Here is a 20,276-nt window from a genome sequence, read left to right as displayed (position 1 = left end):
GTTCTTGGACACTCAAAGGTTTCTGTGCCCCTTTATGTAGATGCTGAAAAGGCTGGCAGAGAATTTTTCCTATATTTTACAGCTGCTTGTGAGAGTCTCCTTTCTCATGCAAGCTAGCTGTAAACAGTGTAGGGGGTTTTTGTAAACCAAGACTTTTATCTCACAGGTGCAAACTTGTTATGCACAGTCTTGTTCTCCACACTGAAGAAAATATTTTGAAATAGGTGTCGTAGCATTCAGCCAATCACTCTGGGAGGTGTATGGTCAATACACGTCAATATGGTCAATATCCAATAATGTCATTTCTCTATTGTGAACCAAGTTATATAAATGAGGTGATAATTAATTAAATAACCCCATTTATCCTGGACTTCTGTGTCGTTATTCGCACCGTCCCTGCGGACAACAGTGACACCTTTACATGAAGAAGCTGGAAGGGAGGGTAGAGCCAGATGCCCCTTTCCAGCCTCCCATGGAGAGATGGGGGATTCTTCTTCCCTCAACAGCCACAAACCATGAGTGGAGCATCGAAATGGACACCAGTCTGCCTGAGCCAGTCAGCCATATGACTGAAGACAAGTGCAGTAAAAAGAAAAGAGCAAAATTAAACACATGCAATGCTTCAGGTCTTTATTGTTGCTGTAGAGTAACTGGTACATGGTTAAAACATTCTAATAATATTATCAGTGAAATCTGAAAACTAAGGCTTTCTTCTGGTGTTTCCTTTCACACAGTGCACATATAAAATCAAGTTATAAAAACATGGATCATTTTTAAACAACAGCGATTGATGCAATGCACAGAACTAGGAACTACATCTCCTATGATCAAGACAACACCTTACAGAGCAGCTTTGGGCCTTGCAGCTTTGAAGCCAAGATAAAAATGTCTTGGCCTGACATGCTGCTACCCAGATGAGCCTGATGACACACACAGATGGCAGGATTTCAACCTTCTGTTCCGAGCAGAGAGAAAGAAACCCCCTGATGCTGATGAGGAAACATTTGATTGAGCAAAGGGGAAGCAGCGTCCTTAAAACACAGCCTTGATCCCAAACAATATATACAAGACCCAGCAAGATCTGTAGGTCCTGCAGACAGAGCTCAGAGGTGCAGCTGCTGGGCTACGAGAGAAGGTGAACTGGGACAAACCAGCTACTGAGACGAGTCCCAGTGCCAATCCATGTCTCATGGAAGAGGGTGATGTGATTCCTGGAGTACTAGCACCTTTAGCCCAATAGCATTGAAAAAATTTCAAAGTGATTTACCCAGCACAGAATCACAGAATGATTTAGGTGAGAAAAGGTCACTGAGTCCAACTGTAAACCCAGCACTGCCAAGTCCATCACTAAACCATGTCCCTAAATGCCATCTTGGTGATCTTTGAAAAGGGAGACAGGGTAGGAACAAAGTACTCTCCAAGAAATCTGTATATTAGAACCTTTTGAGTAAAAAGCTACATTTTCACCAAAGGAAAAAAAAAATTCTTCCCCCAGTTCCTTAATCACTTTTTATACAAAGAATCTTCTCTATCCACAAAGTTTCTAGTTTTTGTTCAACATTTTTCCCATCTTGCATTTCTAATTGACCTGGAAAACGATGCACATAATCTAAACATTTACATCAGACACAAACCCAACACCCTTCCCTGTGAGAGGAGGATTCTTCACTCACCACTCACTCTGCATCACGGGCATTGCAAACGTGACATTACCAGCTGACAAGCAGATTATTCTTTCTTTGATCCAAACACGTGAGAGAGGAAGACAAGTTACAGATTTTGCAGGATGTTTTTACCACATTACAGTAGGTCACATTTTTGGCTCCAGCTGGGAGAAAGCCCCTTGTAAGGGTCAACGATGGATTGCATTGACTTCATTTTCAGAGCTCAACTTTAACTACACACAGACATAAATCCTGTACTGTGCCATGACCAAGACTCACACTGGTGTTCCTGATACATTTGATGACACCACAAAGTTCTCTGAATGACTGAGAAAAGCATAGCTGGTATTTTATGTCACCAACACATGAACCTGCCCTCTGAAGTCATTCCTGAAGATTATGTTAAGGCTATTGGAGTAGGCTGCCTATGGTTACTCCTGGTATGAAAGCACAGCCGTGGCTCAGGGCAGACTGGAAGAAGCCTTTTAGGTCTCCTCTGCATTAACCACAAATGAGGCTTTTAGGTTTTCCCTTGCAGTGGGTTACCTGAATGTGCAGGGTATTAGCTGAAGAAAAACCAGGCCATGGAGGTTTAAGCTGCAACCATGCCTGTGATATCACAGAACTGCTTTAAAAAAAGACCTCAAGGCGCAGAAATGACCTCCTTCCCCTCATGACAATGCAACACCAGTTGTCAGGTACACAAATACAAACACGAAAAAATCATTAAGAAACATAACCCTAAATAGAAACCTAGTTTTATTATTTTTAAGAAAAAAGGGATTAAAAAAATTGGAGTAAAACAGATGGCTTCAAGTACTTTCCGCATAATAAACTATTAGTTTTTATAAGCATAGATTAAAAAAGACTTGTCACCTTGCAAGGGACAGCTGAATAGAGGCTGGTGATTCGTTCAAAAAATGGTCTTTGAAACAAACACATTAGACAACATGCTTAGTGTTGTAATTTAGAAGCAAACAGGTGTGTCCACCACGCCGACCCAACACTTGAGATATGCAGCACAGTACGAGATACATTTTGCACTCTGGACTTGCATATTTCACAGCAATGTCAGTCAACAAACGGAGCCAGGCCATCTGGGTCCAGCTCAAACAAGCCCTCATGCAATAAAGAACAAACACTTAGTAAGTGAGGAAGGTTTTGCAGCAATACAATTGTCAAGTTGCCTAAAATTTTTGAGGTTGCAAAACAATCTAACCTGAAGACCTGAAGTGTCTCCAAAGTGCTGGCAATGTTTTTGTCTTTTTCTGTGTGAGCATGAATATTACTTTTATTATATATGACAAGGGATACACTTGAAAGTGCCTTGTCTAAGACTTCAGGTTTTCTGAATGGCATGAAAATAAGGGAGAGTACCATAATGTGAGCCCCAGAAGAACCCCCCAAAAATTGCGAAGGAGGTTGAAAAAGTGATGTCATCAGGCAAACAAAGCCAGTGTGCAAAGGGAAGATGCAGCTCTTCCCTGTGCTAAGTCTAAAACCCAAACCCATCTCTTGTACCACCAAGGAGAGAACTTTTGCATTTCAACAGGTCTGTCTGACATGCACTGAACAAGCAGTCTTCCTGCTTATGTACATGGACACGTGAAATGCCAAAGGAAGCAATGTGAAAACCAAAATTAATACAAAAAAAAAAAGGTATCTTGCCTACTCTAAAAATGAAATAAAATGCTTTCAGCCAAAGAATGTCTACAAAGATACAAGGAAACCTTTTTGAAAAACATTTTCCAGTTACTCAGAGAGGAACAGCTATTTCTGCCTCTGTGAGAAAAAAATACCATTAAACCAATAAAAACCAGCTCCCCTATCCTGCAGCTCTGCATACTACAGTAGGAACAAGTCTCCCACAGCTAACAGGGAGACTGAAACAGAAAGAAACAGTGAGAGATAAAAACTTAGCTGCACAGGTCTATTAAATAATCAGCAAACACTTAAATGGAGACAGAGCGAGCACTGTACTGTTTTCTGTACTATGACACAAGACTGCAAGGCTTGAAAATCCTCCTGAGTGACCAAGCCAGAACAGTTGAATAGTTGGTAGGTTCAGTAGTGTTTGAAAAAGCTTATGCAAAAATATTACTTCAAAATAAGTTTGAGTATTTGAAATAGAAAAAAGAAACAGAACAACTTCTCCTTCAACTTTCACCTACCATCAAAACTTACCAGTTTTCCAAATCCGGTGCTTACTTCATGCCAATGTGACTACAAAGAAATCATACATCTGCCTCTCTTAGCCAACTGTTTGGGTTTCTACATGAAACTTCAGTGCATGTCACATTTATTAATGTCTTTATGATTGTTCAATAATTCAGCAATTTGTTTCCTAATGACAGCAGAATGCAGTTGCTAGCTGCTTGTGAGAGCAATGTCGAAATTACATTCAGAGATTAAAAACTACCATTTTCACGTGTAGCAATAACTAACATTTTTCTTTCTCTTCACAGAATCATGTGCAAATGCCTAACAATGGCGATAGTAAAAGACAATTCTCATGCAAAAATTGTTCCCTGTGCATCAAATTTTCAGGGCATCTCAAAACCACCCTTCCTTGACCCCAGAACTAATTGATTTTTACTTTCGTGTCATGAAATTTCTGTTGCTTTTTAAAATACCGATGGCAAGCGAGTTCAATGAGTTCCAGCCCACCAAATATCTTTTGCTGCACAACGAAAAAGACGACCATGGCTGCAAAGTACCACTGTGCAAAGCTGTACAGGTACAGCAGCACGAGCATTCCCAGTGGGAACACTGTCCAGTACAGCAGCGAGGCGCACTTCACCGCCAGGACCCTGAGCTCGGATTTACAGGGCGGGACAATGCTCTGCCCCGTGGCACTGAAGCGTTTTCCACCTTCGTAGAAGTGTCGCAGTCTCTCCTCTTTCTCTTCCCAGCGCTTCTGGCACCAAAGCTGCAGCTCCTCCTTAGAAGTGGGCACTGTCTCTATGGGGTATCTCTGGACGTGGAAGTGAATCTCCTTTGGGAAGTTTCCTTTCAAAAGGTGCTTCTCTGTCTGAGGAATGTTTTGGGGGTATGCCACAGTGATGTCATGGATGGCATCGAGATTGTCACCTAGAAGAAAGGTTTGGGGGAAAAAAGATGAATACAGATCATGCAACACTCAGAACACTAATTTGCTTCAAGACATGAGTGAAAACTGTCCAAATTATGGCAGAAATCCCAGAGATACATTAACTATGCAGACTGTGTTTCACCCGCTAGAATATCTGAAGGCTGAGAGGTTGAATTTTTCCCAATCACTGCACGTTCTGAATCTGAACAAAAAGCTTTGGGAACAAGATTATACACAGCACACACTAATGCAGAATTACAATAGTAAGAGAATTAAGTCAAATGTAAAGGAGAGAAGATGCACATCTGGTCTTGGAAAACAAGAGCTGTATGTGAGTCTGACGTTCAGCTGTTTGGGTGAAGGGAGCATAGCTAACCATTCAAACAGCAATTGCAGAGTAGAAATTCAAGGGGATATTGATGAAAAAACCCCTACTCTTCATTAGCATGCCTGATTGAGCCAACATTTTTGAAAGGATATCAGTATTGCCAAAGCAGGGCTTGCTAGAGCATCCCTTGTACTAAGTGTTTTTACATTTTGCACTTTCTAAATACCGTCTTTATCCCCCAGCCTCTGAACAGACATTCTTTTTAGATTTCATAAAGTAAATTCTGCTAGTGTAAAACTGATCTAAAAATAGGCATGTGGTGCACTGGACGTTGCATAACTGTTAAGTTCTGCCAGCAGTGATTTATGTTGCTGTTTTTATTTGGCTGGCTGGCTCAGGGCAAAATAGAATTGGAGACTAAAAGCCGTCTCCAGTTGCAGCAATTGAAGACCTTTGTTCTCACAGATGATGCCACCTCTTGCAAAGATGATCAAAACCTACTCTTTAGCCTCACTCTTCGTTTTCATTTCCTCCCCATCCCTGGCATTTTGGTTTTCCTTTACAGCCCTAAAAATGACAGGGCCAGAATAGAAAGTTACTTTAAAAGGCCATGTTCAAAATGATGTATCTAAAGTTCAACTCCAAATATCACAAGAAGGGGAAAAACCCTATTCAGCCTTTCAGAGTATTTTATGATTGTGCTGTTTTGAAACGATCTCTCGGACAGTTTTGTGGCAGGTTACTTGGGGTTTTAAAGAGATTTATATGGCTCCCTGGAGGTCTATCAGGGAAAAACTCAATATTCCATCTTTTGTCTAGCTCTGGGATCACCTCTGAACTGAGCAGAGAATCCCGGTGTTCTACACAGGTACAATCTTTCAGATCTCCTTCCAAGAGATGCCAAAATTGGACATGCCTTAGATGCCCAGCCCCAGCAAAGGGAAATAATGGTCAGCCTGTTGCACCTTAGCACAAAACGTTTTAGTTTTGAGAACAGCTTGCACTTTTCCTCCCCTATTCCAAATACTTCTACCATCAGAATTACAGCCATCCTACAGGACAGACATCCACCCCTTAGTTCCTGGCCCAACCAGGGGAAGGGCTGCTACATAAAAAACCTCCAAGAGATTTCCGTCTCTTACAATCTCCTTCCGCCCAATCCTCCATAGCTTCCCAGCTCTAGTGGAACATAAAACCTACACACTTTACCCCAAGAGGGAGGCCAGAAAGGTCCAGTCTTCCTGATATCCTTGCATCAAAAAAGCCTTTTATAAGAAGAGTTTTTGGCTAGATGAGTTTCTTGTACATCTTGCAGTCATTCATGTCTGGGCAGCTGAACTATCAGTCTGCCAACTACATGAACTACTTGAAAAATCAAGGCTTGACATTTAAGGGCCACTGGCATACAGATCACAGATAATAAATCATCAGATATGCTTAAGACACAGATTTTCTGACTCTGTGCAAGCAGCACTAGCAGGACTCCCTGCACTCACACAGCTGGTCTGATCTCTTTGTTATGCAGGTGTATTTCTCTCCATGAATTCCTGATCAGAAATAGGAAAGCCTCTACTCCTTGCCTATGGATCCATAGCATCCCCAGACAAGATACCTTCCAGTGGGGCTTCCCACCAGACTCTAGAAGGTCTAGACTACAATATGGCTTCTTAGTCAGCCAGAACAAAGTTCAGAGCTGCACACAGGAGGGTGAACGTTACTTTTTCCACATGTGGGGAAATTAAGGCAAAGGAGGTTTACCTGGCCTGCTCTGTGTGTCCAGCTGGAACCAGTATCTCCTAATTCCAGCTGCAAGGTTCATCTATGAAAGTGTATTTTACACAAGAAGAAAAGAAACATCAAAGGCAAATTTAGCATATCTGAAAGAGCAGAAATATCAGAAAGAGAGAAGACCAGAATACTGGGTTTCGTATGCAACAGACCCCTTGCTTGGGTCATACATATTTAAGAACTCCACACAAATGGCAGCCTGAAGCTTTAATTCCCTGGCAAGGCAAGTTACAAGACAATCTGCTAAGAAGAAGAAAAGTCACCACAGCAGATGAAGGTAGACCATTCATGAGAAGGGACAAAATTCCCTTAGGCTAGGTTTAATCAGGCAGCTCTGAACCTGCATCCTTGGAGCATCTTTACCTTCTCTTCCCCTGTGAAGTTAGGCTGTTGTCTCTGCAATCTGGAGATACCTAACAGCACGTGTTTCAGGTCAATAGCAAAGTGCCAGTCAACCAGAAAATCAAGTGATCCTAAGTGAAGACACAGGGCAGTCACTGACTTAAAGATGTTTTTTCCACCTGAATTTAAAGACCTGCTTCAAAAACCTGTTTCTGCTCATTTTAAGAAAAAATTTCCCTAAGGGAAACTGCATCATCCTACTTCTCTAGTAGGTCAAAAAAGAAATAAGCAAACTCAGATACTTAAATATCTGTTCATAGCTCAGAGAAGCTGTTGGAGGACAAAACACTTCTTGCAATATTTTTAGTGACATCTGAGGATCATCTTTGTCCTGTGTGTATCCATGACCCCTTGAGGAAGGAATGAAGGACAAAGGAAATCAAATAATGTTCAGAGATTTGCATCTGAAATCTAATCAAACTAAGAAACTGCCATTTAGGCTAAAATGTCAGGCAGGTAGCCCAGCTCCTCAGGACAAACAGAAACACCAACTTCAGTAGCTTTACAGTCTCAAGACTCTCTTCCTGGAGTAGAACTATGTATCCTTCATACCCATGAATAATATTTTGTCCTATGCTTTATTAAAACACCTCAGAAAAGGAAAGCTTACTGCAGTGCTCAGGAGTGAATATAAAGTCTGTTTCAAATTATTGTTAAGTGGCTGTAAACTGCACAACATGCAGACGATGATTAATCCATGTGGCAGTCTCCATTTTGGGATGACAAAATGCCTCAAAAGCACTATTCTTTAACTTACTGAAATTTCTGTGCCCTAATCAAAGTTATTTATATTTCAGCTCCGTTGATACACGACGTTACTTCAGGCGATTACAATGCACAGCTGGTTGCTTTGGGCACTGTGCTCAGAGGTGGCACAGGGAGAACTTGACCAGGCTCAGGATGAAAATACCAGCACCAGAGAAAGACATGTTTTTTAAAGAAACACCTCCAAGGAAAAATGAGGACGTTTTCCTTCACTACACCAGTTGTTCCATCAGAATTTTTACCCTGCAGTATCTGGTAGCCCAGTACAGCTCAGTTTCTGAAGCCCCCTGCCCCAGCAAACCCGAGCACACAATCCCAATATGCTCACACACAACACAGGTGTACTATACATGGGCACAGCCAGCCAGCCACGGGCCAACACGGATAGAAAACAGCTCTCAAGCAAACAAAATGGCCCCATGGTGTTCCCCTCTCTGGCTCATTAGGACAAAGACCTGTCAGAGGGAATTAGACACAGGCTGTGGATGCCTCTATTACTGCCTGTAGCCAGTCTATGCTGCAGCTGGCCCGGATCCTTGGTTCTCCCAGGTGCTGGTACACCTGGACACACGAGCCCCCAGGGCCACAGTCCTTCTGCAGTGGTGGTCCAGACTCCTTGCACGCACTGCTGACCTCTCCAGTAACTGGCTTTGCACACTGAGGGCCATCCAGTAGCTGGTCTTTGGATCCTCTCTTTTTCAGCTGCCTGTTCCTTCCCTAAACATCCCATCATAAGCCTTGTCCAAACCCCAAATGCTCCTCTTTGGCATCCTGTAGTGACTCCCAGAGCCCTGCCCCAGTCCGTAAGGTGACGGACAAGGCCCTCTCGCTGTGACAGGTGTCACTCCTGGCCCATGGGCTGATGGCCCCCCTGTGACAGCCCTTGGAGGAGCTGGGCTAAGGGTTCTGTTCCTCCATCTGAGCTTTGGGGTTTTCCCTGCCTGCCCTTCTGCCTCTGTGCTCCCTTGTATGGGTCCAGACAAACCTTTTATCTCATTACCTATTATAAACTTTACAACCAAGAGCCTCTTACTAGGTTCAAAATAAAGATGTTACAGGTAAACTGAAAATTACTTTTAATTGTGTGTTCAATAATACCATGACAACACAGTATTTTAATTCTAGGGGAAAAAACCCAGCCTGAATATAAAAGGCAGTATTAAATTATTTTCAGCTTCCTTCAAACACATTCACAAAGAGAATATTGCAGTGCAGCTACAATTACAGACAACTGCCAGAGGTGAAGCTCAGCCCTACAGCACGATCCCAAATAAGTGGAATAAGCCCCTGGTCCTGGATGGATGGGCCCTTTCCCTGTGCTAAAGCACTGCTTGGGAGCTCAAGCACAGCCTGTTTCTCAGTTCTGACTCACACCAACTACAAGGACACTTGCTCCTACCCAGCAATGCTGAGCAAGCTCACTGCGAGACAAAGAGATCTGTACAAACAGGGACTCGAGGGCCAAAATGATTCAGAACAGGAGCTCTGAAAGCCAAAATGACCACCCGTGAGCTAAAAAAGATGATGGCCCCAAGGCAAATCCATGCAATGAACTGCTCAGACTCTCAGCAGCCTCAAAGGTGAATTCGAGTCTCCTTAGCATTAACAGGGGTGGCTGTTACCCATTTCTATCCCTAGAAAGGATCTCAGCAACCCTAATTTGTCCTACTTTAGTTATCATTGACATTCCTTTAAACCTTACAAGGATTATACCATCTCTTCCCCTGCTCTGATCCAGCAGAGAGGATACTATTCTTAACCAGGGTACATCACAGCAGCAGCTGATGAGCTGCTGAGCCACCAGGGGAGAGGCACACGGAGATGCTCTCACAACAGAATATTCATTCTTCAATTAAGCTGCTCTGTTGAAAGTGGGACCTCTATGCGAGGCCCTTATCCATTCATTCCATCTCCCAGCTCAATGTAACTGCTTTCTGCTGCAAAGTCCCTTCACTGCACAGCTCCAGATATTTCATACACTTCCAGGCTTCCATAAAACACTGGCAGTCACTCGCCCACCTATGCCTTAATATCCTCCACCCTATACATATTTCCTTAGGAAACTCGACAGGAGGAGGCTTGGCACTTCTATAAATAAACTGATCAGCAAGGTCATCAAAGAAAAGATAGAAACAAGTAGAAGAAAACTTGTCAGGTTATCCAGTATGTGAGTATTGTATGTCAGCCTTAGATACACTTTTAGACATTAAAACAAAAGCCATCTAAAACTGCTTACTGGGAAATATTACTGTCTTGGCTCACGAGATTTAAGTGATTTTTCTCTGAGAACACAGTATCAGGAGGGAGCAGCTTCAAGGATTTACAGCCCCTCCTGGCAAGTATCATGCTTGTGAGGATTTAAAACCTCAGGCAGCCCTCCTTAAAGCAGCGGTGTCAGCTGGGGTTAATCTAAATCACTTTCAACTCAGTAGTTAATGGAAATCTTTTTTAGGTAAGTGTAGCAATCAAATAAGCAAACAAAAAAAGACAGAATGATAATGCTGGCTTTGATTAACAGGGAAGAGTGATCCTGCATACCAATTCTTTCTATACCTATCTGATTTTCCACTGGCATTGTGATACAAAGAGAGAGGGAGACCTTCCACCTGCTGACACGAAGGAGTTAAGGACACTGCACCTCTAGTCCCTGAGGGTGGGAGCCAGGGGAAAGGACAGCCCTGTCTGCTTTCTGCTCCCCAATAGGAAGGAAACGTGTTCTGGGTGCTGCATACAGGAGTAGAGGACTACTGGGATCCCACCCCAGGAACCTCCAGCCCAGATAGTAAAAAGATCAAGAGATCCAAGGATATGCTCACAGCTATCAGCAACCATTACATGTGCTTAATTCTTCCCCTAAATACATTTAAATCACATTGTTTTGCAGCCTGATGCTACATCTCATTAATGTGTAAACAATACCACTAACTGAAGTTGCTGAGAGAGTGGTGGTGGGGAGGGAGATCAGCTTTGACTTTGAAATCTCTGTAAATACCTCATTTAATTACTTTAAGACCAGACAGAACGTTATCATCATCTAATCTGATCTCCCGAATGACATAGGAGCTTATGCGGAATGCTTTTGGTTTTGCCATGGGATGTGGTGAGACAGACATCCGCACTGCCCTAAAGCTTTTACCATGAGATAAGCAATTCCCCGTACTAATCAGGGGGGCGTGTATGTGTCTGTGTACATTATTTTTGTACTTCTACTTCCTGACCACGTAACTTGGCTAAATTAGAGAGCTGTCTGCTCACAGAGGTAAGTGGTGGTATGATCTGTCAACTTCGTAAGTTGCTCCTGAACAAACTCAACCTACTCAGTTTCTGAAATCTCAATATGAAACGTGGCTTTAAAAGCTCAAATCCCTTTAACAGCTTTTTGAATATCTTCTAATATTTCAATATACTTTTCAAAGCCTGGGTGCTGGAAACAGTAGAATTTTCAAAAAATGGCCTCATTAAGTCCATACACAGGCATCTAGTACTAACATTCCTACTTGCTTCTTGTTTTTCCAGTCTTACCTGTGATAGAGCCTGAGATTCCCTCACCCCAGGCTGGTGTCTGCTAATTGGCTCCACCAGCTGCATCCTGGGCTGCATCGAAAGCAGCGTGGCCAGCAGGTCTAGGGAGGGGATTCTCTCCCTCTGCTCTGCTCTAGTGAGACCCCACCTGGAGTGCTGCATCCAGCTCTGGGGTCCTTGGCATAAGAAGGACACGGACCTGTTGGACTAAGGCCAGAGGAGGCCATGCAGATGCTCAGAGTGCTGGAGCATCTCTGCTACAGATAGGCTGAAAGAGCTGGAGTTGTTCAGCCTGGAGAAGAGCCCCATGGAGACCTCAGAACACCTTCCAGTACCTGAAGGGGGCTACAAGAGAGCTGGAGAGGGACTTTTTATAAAGCATGTAGTGACAAGACAAACAGGAATGGCTTTAAAGTGAAGGAGGGTAGGGTTAGATCAGATAGTAAGAAGAAATTCCTCACTGTGAGAGTGGTGAGGCACTGGCACAGGTTGCCCAAAGAAATTGTGGATGCCCCATCACTTGAGGTGTTCAAGGCCAGGTTGCATAGGGCTTGGAGGAACCTGATCTAGTGGAAGGTGTTCCTGCCCATGGCAGAGGGCTTGGAACAAGATGATCTTTAACGTCCCTTCCAACCCAAGCCATTCTATGATTTTTGATTCATATTTATTGCTTGAACACGTCTCTCCCCTTGCCCTCTCCATCAGTCAATTAATAAGAGGGACCGCCAGTAGGCCTGCCAGCTCCCTTGCAGCTCTCCAAACCGAATCAGATGGTTTAATATGGAGTAGTCCAGTTATGTTATGAGAAGTCAGTACTGTGGGAAACCTAGGAGCAGACCAAGAAGTATCTTATCCTGATCTGCAAGTTAAGATGTATTGAGTGCTAAACTGATCCTTAGTTTGTGGATTAATCTGGACGAAAATACTGGGCATGGGAGTTGAAGCCAAACACAGAAGATTCAGCTCAGAATTATTGCAGGCATTGTTTACACATTGTGCTTTACAGGATAAATACAAGTATGGGTCGTGGTGGTGAATTTAATGCATTTCAGGACAGCTTACAACCCCCACCAAGGTTTCCCAGATAAAACTCAGCCTTGCCACCTCTCCAGACACAGGGCCTCTTGACCCTGCTGCTGTCAAAGTCACAGCCAGCTGGTTTGAAACATCTCGCGTGGCTCCTGTCAACACAAACCCATTAATGACTTCAGGAACCAAGGCTGCTTGTTTAAAAAAGAAATCTCTGTGCAGATGAGGGAAGGATGTGCATGGGAAGGTGGGGATCCGGCCTTGGCAACAGGGAATGATCCAGTGGCTCCATCCACAAGACTGCCCAGGAGCTGCTGCTCCTCAGTCTTCCCTCCCTGACTCTGAAGGGTTATTTTACAAATTGCAAAGCAAAAGCTGGTCGAGCTATAAATAAAACACAAAAATATGTGGAGAGAAGGGAATGAAGGGATAAAGGGGTTGGAATAACAAGTTATTTCAGTCACTAGAGATGACCAGGCAAAACTGACTCACCACTCTTTACTCTATCATTCCCAAACTATATTTACCAAATCCAGATAACAAAAATGCCATGTTTATTCCTTTGCCTGCATATCTGCTCTCTCCCAGCCTCCCATACTACAAGTCTTCTCTACACACACATGTGGGATTTGGTTTTCAAAGGTATGTTACAAGTTAGGTAGAAGAAGACACGCTGTTTCTAGGCTTATAGGACACCATTAGTTTTTCAAACAGAAAAATGATGTTTCATGTAACAGAGAGACACTGACATTCTGGTATGCAACTTTCCAACTCCTCTGAGCTCGAACATGCATTTCCCGGCAAACTGCCAACCAGCTCAGACAAGAATCACAATTACGCTTGAAATGAAGATAATTTACTACACTTCAGTGAAATCTTTTCAAAAAACATCATGTGTACTCTACCTTGTCACGATAAGATGTCTTGCCAGGCAGGCAAATGTACCTAAATTAGGAAATGGCTGAGTTATTTTTATTTTTTAAAAAAATGCTAAACTACTCATCCAGGTATTTCTGGAAAGCTAAGTATCATTACAATTAAGTAAAAATAAGACACCAACTACCCTTAAAATAAATCATACACAAACATATAGAGCTTATTCTTATCTTTAACATAACAGACTATCCACCTAATTCTTCTGTTATTTGTTGGGCATTTCAAATCCCTGGGAGTCTGAGAAAGAAGTAATCCACCCCTGTACCCTTATTTCTTTGCTGTCTGCTTGAATGAACAATCTCTCTCCAATGCAGATGAAATTAAGCATCAATCTCTACAACAGAAAACACATTCCTATTTGAGGTAATGCAGTTCTACCAGAATCCAGCTGTTGTATCTGCAATTTCCACTGCCATTTCTGACTGGCCTCACTGAGTTAACAGTAAAGCAAAACACTCTGGAGCAGTTTACATACACAACTGTCATACCAATGATGCTCAACATTGCAGGATGTTGCTGCTAGGTAAACAATGGAGCTGGCTTAAACCCTGGAATTTTTGGAGAAGAAAAGTGGTACATTTTTAACGATGCGAGCAGTAGCAGTAGGTATGAATTGCCCTGTTGTAGTACAACAGCATATGCAGGCTTTTGGGATCCCAATTAAAACACAAGCATTAAAGAGGTTATACTTCCGAGTCTCCCTGGTCTTCTTATTAGGTGCTATTTATTTCCCTCAATTCTTCCAAAACCCTTGCTCATACTCTTTTCAAATGCTTCTATCTCTTTTCTGTACTTCTAGGACTTGTCAGGATATAAGGTAGGAATTTTCTCATAATTTTCTCATAATTTTTAAGCACTTGCACATTGCCTCAAATAAATATTTGCCAAAACTGCAGACTGAGCATGCAACTTATTTTGAGCCTTGTCTTTGGTAAAGTCACTACAAAACTAGTGTGAGTCACTGTGAGTAGAGGAAACTAATTCACCACAGATACTCAGAAGGAAGCAGTTGTGGCAGTTCTTGCTTGGTAATCAACAGCTCAAAGTGCACCCCACCTCCTCGGAAATGCCATGGATTCTTGCTGTCCATCAGCCCTCACTTCAGGCCCGTGGAAGGATGGTGCTATGAATAGCATAACACCATCCACTGCTGTATTGCAACAGTAGCAATTAGTAAATAAATGATGACTATTAGAGAAAAGACATTTTATTCTTGGCTTCTAGTGCATTACAACTATTCTTTTTCGTAATTCAGATATGAAGGTCAGCTTCCTTTCCTCACTTTACTCTGTTTCTTCCTTTTTTCAGTAGCTACTGATGAGTACCCTTCCCTTAATTCAGTGCACTTTGCTATCCGTCCTCACTACCCACAACCAACCGCTAGAGAGAACTCTTCAGCTGTGCACTGACCTAACACTGCCTCCAACCCTGCCCCTTCACACTGTCCCAGGCATCACTCAGGGGCCTTCAGCAGCCCCAGGAAGAGCAACCTGGAATCAGGAGACAGCTCTGATTCCATGAAATATGACGGATTGGCTAGATGATATACCCAGTACCATTACATTTGGGATACCTGACACTGAAAACGCATTTTGAGATACTTGATATTACAAATACGGCCCATCCCAAACCAAAACACTAGATGAAAACATACCCTGCACCAAAAATAGAGTATGAACTGGATATTGAAAAAAACACCTGCTAGCTACCACCTCAAATATTTGGATGGAGTGCTTCTGCAGATGTCCTGAGCCGATCTCTTGCACGCCTCACCGATTTGTGCTATTGCCATTCTTGGTCACAGTGGTTTGTTTTCATTTCTGTGTACAAAGCAGGAGGAATGCAGAACAGCACCAGCAGCCCCACAAGAAGGCATAATTTCAGCACACAGAAAACAGTGATGCTTACAAGCTCTCTCCAATGGATATAGACACTAAAGCCATATCACGCTTTAGTTTCACCTTGATTTTTAAACCCAGGACAAGGGTTTTGCTCTGAAAACATTTCATTCTCTGCTGTTAGAAGAACTTCTGTCAGGAGCATCTGTTTTATTATCTGAGTTTTCAGCTGAGGCATATTTACATAGAAATGAGCTCATCTATACATCTCCAGGAGAGAAAATGGTTTGGGGTAGAAAAGCACTCAAGTCTGAACTCAGCAGCAAAGCCCTAGTCATGAAAGAGTCAAGGAAACAGAGCCTCTAACATACTTTAATCTTCCCTTCTTTATTGTAACCCTCTAGATGTAACTTCACCCTTTGAAATTCAACTCTAACACTGCTAATTCAATTCCCATGGTTTTTTTCCACTGCTGACTGACCACACAAACCATAGAGCCCCCTGAAACACGAGTGTACAGCACTGAGCAAAACAGGCGTTTAGACCCATGGCTGCCTGCACCAAGATATGAACTTATAGTTCCCAATCCCCTGGTGCTAAAACAGTTTCCACCAGACCACGATACACACAAGTGAACAAATCTTATTAAATTTAATCAGACCAGTACTTGGGGGAGCCATCTTAATCAGAAAGGGATTTAATGAAAAGCCGCAACGCCAATGAATACTCTTTAATTACGACTGACTAATATTTATCCACAAAGAGGAATTTGTTTCAGGATTAGTCTGAGACCTGGAAGAAGCCAACGACATCAATTTAATAATGGAATGCCTAATTAAAGTATAATGGAAACCTAATTGTGATATACTGCTTTGTAGCGCACATGATTTATTTAGAACAATTGCTTTTCACTGGGCTCATTAGGGAAAGTTAAACAAAACACAATAGTTAAAAAGAAGAGGGAAAAACAGACGCACTGGAACTTCCAAGATGATTATAATCAACTGATGAAAGACAGTGACATATTTGTCAGATAAAACACCGCCATCCCTCTGCAGGCTGTGATTAAACTTTCTAAAAAGGATAATGATTATACAGTCTCTTTCCTTCCTAATGACACAGGATGAGACCCAAACCCTACTGCAGCTACGTGGTGGAGCTCCTCTGATGGAAATGAGACATGAAGCTGAAGGGTCTGACGGCCTTTGGATCCTCCTCATGGGTAGAAGCCTCACACGCACACGTGCACCCTCCCAGCTGCGACGGAAGGAGTGAGGATAACCAGTGCAGACCCCTCCGGTCCTTCCCACCTGCAGGACCTGACTGCAGGACTGACTGTTCCTGATCAGGATGCACTTCTAAGAAAGGATGGCCCTACAGGTACCCATGGCACATAACTGAATGTCTCCTATTTTTTTTCTCCTAAATAAAAAATAAAAAGCTGCCCAATCCATTCTTATTGAAAAACCAAACATCCTCCTGATGGCATCCTGGTGGCACTGGCATGGTGGTCCCCGCAGGATACTGGGCTAGTTGTTACCCTCCCTTCACTCAAGCCAAGTTAAGGACATGCACTGTTTATCCTGCATCACATTTCTAGAGTGTCAGAGCAAACAGTGTTTCTTCCCTTCACTAGCAAAATGGTAGGAAAACTGAAGGAGGTGCTCCTCTGTCCTGCAGTGCCCTGCAGAAAATAGACATGGGGAGGTCCAGGAACAGATGAGCGTCCTCCGACAGTGACTGCTGGAAGCACAGAACAATTCCCTGAGCTCCAGCTCGGTTATGTTTAACTGGTGATGTGAGAATGGCTGTACCAATGGAAGCTGTCATGACAACAATGCCACAGAAAAGAGAAAGGGATGCTCCATACCACGGGATGTGTGAAAACACAGTACCATGGCCTTACAGATGCATGAGGGAGTGCAGCCATTTTAAATGCACAGCACCACAAAGATCTGTCTCCAGTGATAAAACGATTTGCTAATGTTTTTCCCCAACTACTGCTATGAGTGCCTGGACAGTCATTCCTGTGCCCAGACAGAAGTTGAATTTTGGGCACCCATCTTGTACTTCCATGTGTGTGATGCTGTCAGCCAGCAGAGAAGTAAAAACCAAATTCCTTTTGCAAGGACAGCAAAAGAGTCAGATACAGAACAGTGGTTCATCTTCCGATCTGGTCTTAATGTTGCAAGAACAAAGCTGAGAGAGACCATTTACCCCAGTACGCAATGGCCCAACACTGAGGCAATGTGTTGCTCAAGGCTTAGGGTCATCCTCTATGCTTTGTACCCTCATATTAAAGATGTGTACAGCAGGGGTGTGCTGGTTTTTATACTGATCAGAAGGCAAACCCATGCTGGCAGCTGAAGTCACAGATGAGAAATGTTGTAAATCCTTCTTGTACAGGCATCTTTGAACAGAAGTCTAAAATCGATTTCCTGAAAACATCTGCTATAAACTTCCATTTCTGAACTCCAGTGGAACGTTTAACTCCACCAGCACTGCATGCTAGAAAGCTCTGAAAGCACTCATCACTAATGTTTTTAACATTGTTTTTTAACACAAATATGAGTATGTACATAACTAAACCACAATGAATAGGATCAACTTAGGCAGTTGAATTTATTTCATAGGAATTACAGAAACAAATGGCCTGAAATTTAAAAAGCCCATTGTTGTCAGTACACAATTGTTTTCCTTCAATATTTTAACTCAAGGAAAAATGTAGCCTCCTAAATTTCACACAGTGCATGGAGAGGACAATGCTTAATTAAGGGGAGAAACTATGTGTCACAACAGAAAATCCTTCTGAGCTATGTTTTCCACAAATATACTTTGCTATCCCTAACACATTTGAGTTCAGAAACATCTTCCCTCAAAACTACCTGAACAATCAATCTATCTGCATATTGATCCCCTAAGGCTTACCACTGACAGCACAAAAGGCATCACGAAAATCCTCACTCCACAGCTTCCTCCACTGGGAGATCCCAAGGTGGACAGGAACAGCAAACAGATGAGAAACACATTGGGAGGACATCCCAGAAAATTCCATGTTCCTCAGCAGAACATTGCTATTTTCCCTCAAGTGCTCCTGAACATAACCCTGTGTACTACAAACAACATTTAGCCTTGCTAAATTCTGCCTCAGTGCCCACGGACAAGCTACACACCATCTGCACAGCCTTTAGGGAAAGACTGCTATTCCCACTCCTATTTGGACTATGGACACAAACAGCTGTGGAGGGCTTCAGGCAGGAGGGAAAGGAGAAGAGCCCTCCTGAACACCACTAAACACACCAACACCTCTGCTCTGGAGGAATGAGAGCCAAGGAAGAGACCCAGCCCAGGGCTGATGTAAAACTCTCTACTGCCTGCAGGAGGCCTTTGCCATGGTACAGCACGATGTCTTCACCAGCCAGGTGCAAATGGATGTCTCTCATGTTCCATCCCAGTGGGAAGGGAAAAGGCTGTCCTTACAAATGGGAACAAAGAAGTTGCCATTGGGTCACACAGCAGGTCAGCAAAGGTGGTGAGAGAGTGAAAGTTTATCTGAAGAGCATAATCTCTTTTCTGAGGAACAGTTAGGCTTTTCAAGAGCTGCTGAATGATGAACTGTCAGTTAGTCTTCCAAAAATAAACAGTGGGGTGGGTGATGAAAAATCCAGTGTAGCTTGGCTGGGCAAAGATAGTTTAGCTCCATGAGGTAATTCTGGTTGAAACCTTTCTCTCTGTGGGCAAACACAAGCCATGGAGAACTTCAGTAGCTTTGATATACTTTTTGAAATGCATGGAGTGCTGAAACCTACAGTCCACCACTCAGTATATCTGCTGCCTAAGCAATGGTGACACAAACTACCTCCCACCAACTCTTCCATCTGCCCTGCTTCCAAGAGCACTAAAACAAATAAACACACCAAACAATAAGCAATTATAGCATGAATATCTCTGGAACTACACACACTTAGTGACTGAGACAAAAGAAATGCAAACCAAACAGCAAGACCTCTTATTTTTATTCTCCCAAAGCCATGTCAACCCACAGTCACGAGTTCATTAAGTGATGACAGCAACTTTAACTGTGTCGCTCTACCATAGAAATGGCCTTTCAAATGTCCAGGCTACAACAATATTCATTTGGCCATCTGATGACAACTGTCCAAACACCTGCAGTAAGTCATGTTTAGGTGGCCTGCACACCAAAGTGATAAATTCTTTGATTAGCTTATAAGACGTTTTGAAAGACAAATCCAAACACAGTGTTGGAAGAGTGAGTATGCTGCTGCAATAACAGCTAACGTCTCAGGTTACAAATGGAATATTTTTCTAGATCAGTGTGTGATCTGAGAAGTCGTCATAGTATCACTCCACTCACCAACTGCAGACATGAATGAATAATTCTATCCATAGAGTAAAACCCTGGCACACTTTGGCATTTTAAATTGACTAGTACATTGAGTTATGGCACTGCCTGTGATGAAATAACATTGTAGGCAAGGGACCCAAGATGGAAATGAATTGGCTACTGTCCATCTGTCTTCACTGACTTTCAAAAAACTTCTCCCTCGACACTAAGAGTGAAAAATTAGGTAGCAACATGTTTTTAGACTCGTTGGTAAATTATCTTACTTAATCTGAAATAGGAAACTTACGGAAGTCTGGAACGCTAACTTTATTCACACCTTTTAAGCTATTTTGGCTACTTCTCAGTTACAATTACAGGGCACATTTCTCTATTGCTCCTTGTGAGAGCAGAGAAGTAGCAGAGATGTACACCGTAGTAGACTGGGAGAGTTACATCTCCACTGCTCTCCTGGCAGTCTCAGGGAAGGCAGGAGGCCAAATTAACTATCTGTTCCTAGTTACTTACCTGGAGCACTCTCCTGGGGCCAGCCGCAGGGAAATCCCACTGA

The 20,276-nt window shown here is 42.9% G+C and overlaps 1 protein-coding gene across 4 annotated transcripts in view; it reads right to left on the bottom strand.

Annotated features, from left to right (window-relative positions):
• Positions 1 to 613: 613 nt before the first annotated feature.
• LCLAT1 (lysocardiolipin acyltransferase 1) overlaps positions 614 to 20,276 on the bottom strand; it is a 113,163-nt gene continuing 93,500 nt past the window's right edge. For all 4 annotated transcript variants that reach the window (XM_032103244.1, XM_032103242.1, XM_032103245.1 and 1 more), the window contains one exon: positions 614 to 4,754. In XM_032103244.1, the coding sequence (XP_031959135.1) occupies positions 4,246 to 4,754 (509 nt within the window). In that variant the 3' untranslated portion in view covers positions 614 to 4,245. The remainder of the gene's footprint in view (positions 4,755 to 20,276) is intronic.

Source organism: Corvus moneduloides, chromosome 3, assembly GCF_009650955.1.
Source record: "Corvus moneduloides isolate bCorMon1 chromosome 3, bCorMon1.pri, whole genome shotgun sequence".
In the NCBI taxonomy this organism is placed as follows: Eukaryota; Metazoa; Chordata; class Aves; order Passeriformes; family Corvidae; genus Corvus; species Corvus moneduloides.
The sequence above is the reverse complement of the archived record's forward strand: the minus strand, read 5'-3'. Positions and strand labels throughout refer to the sequence as shown.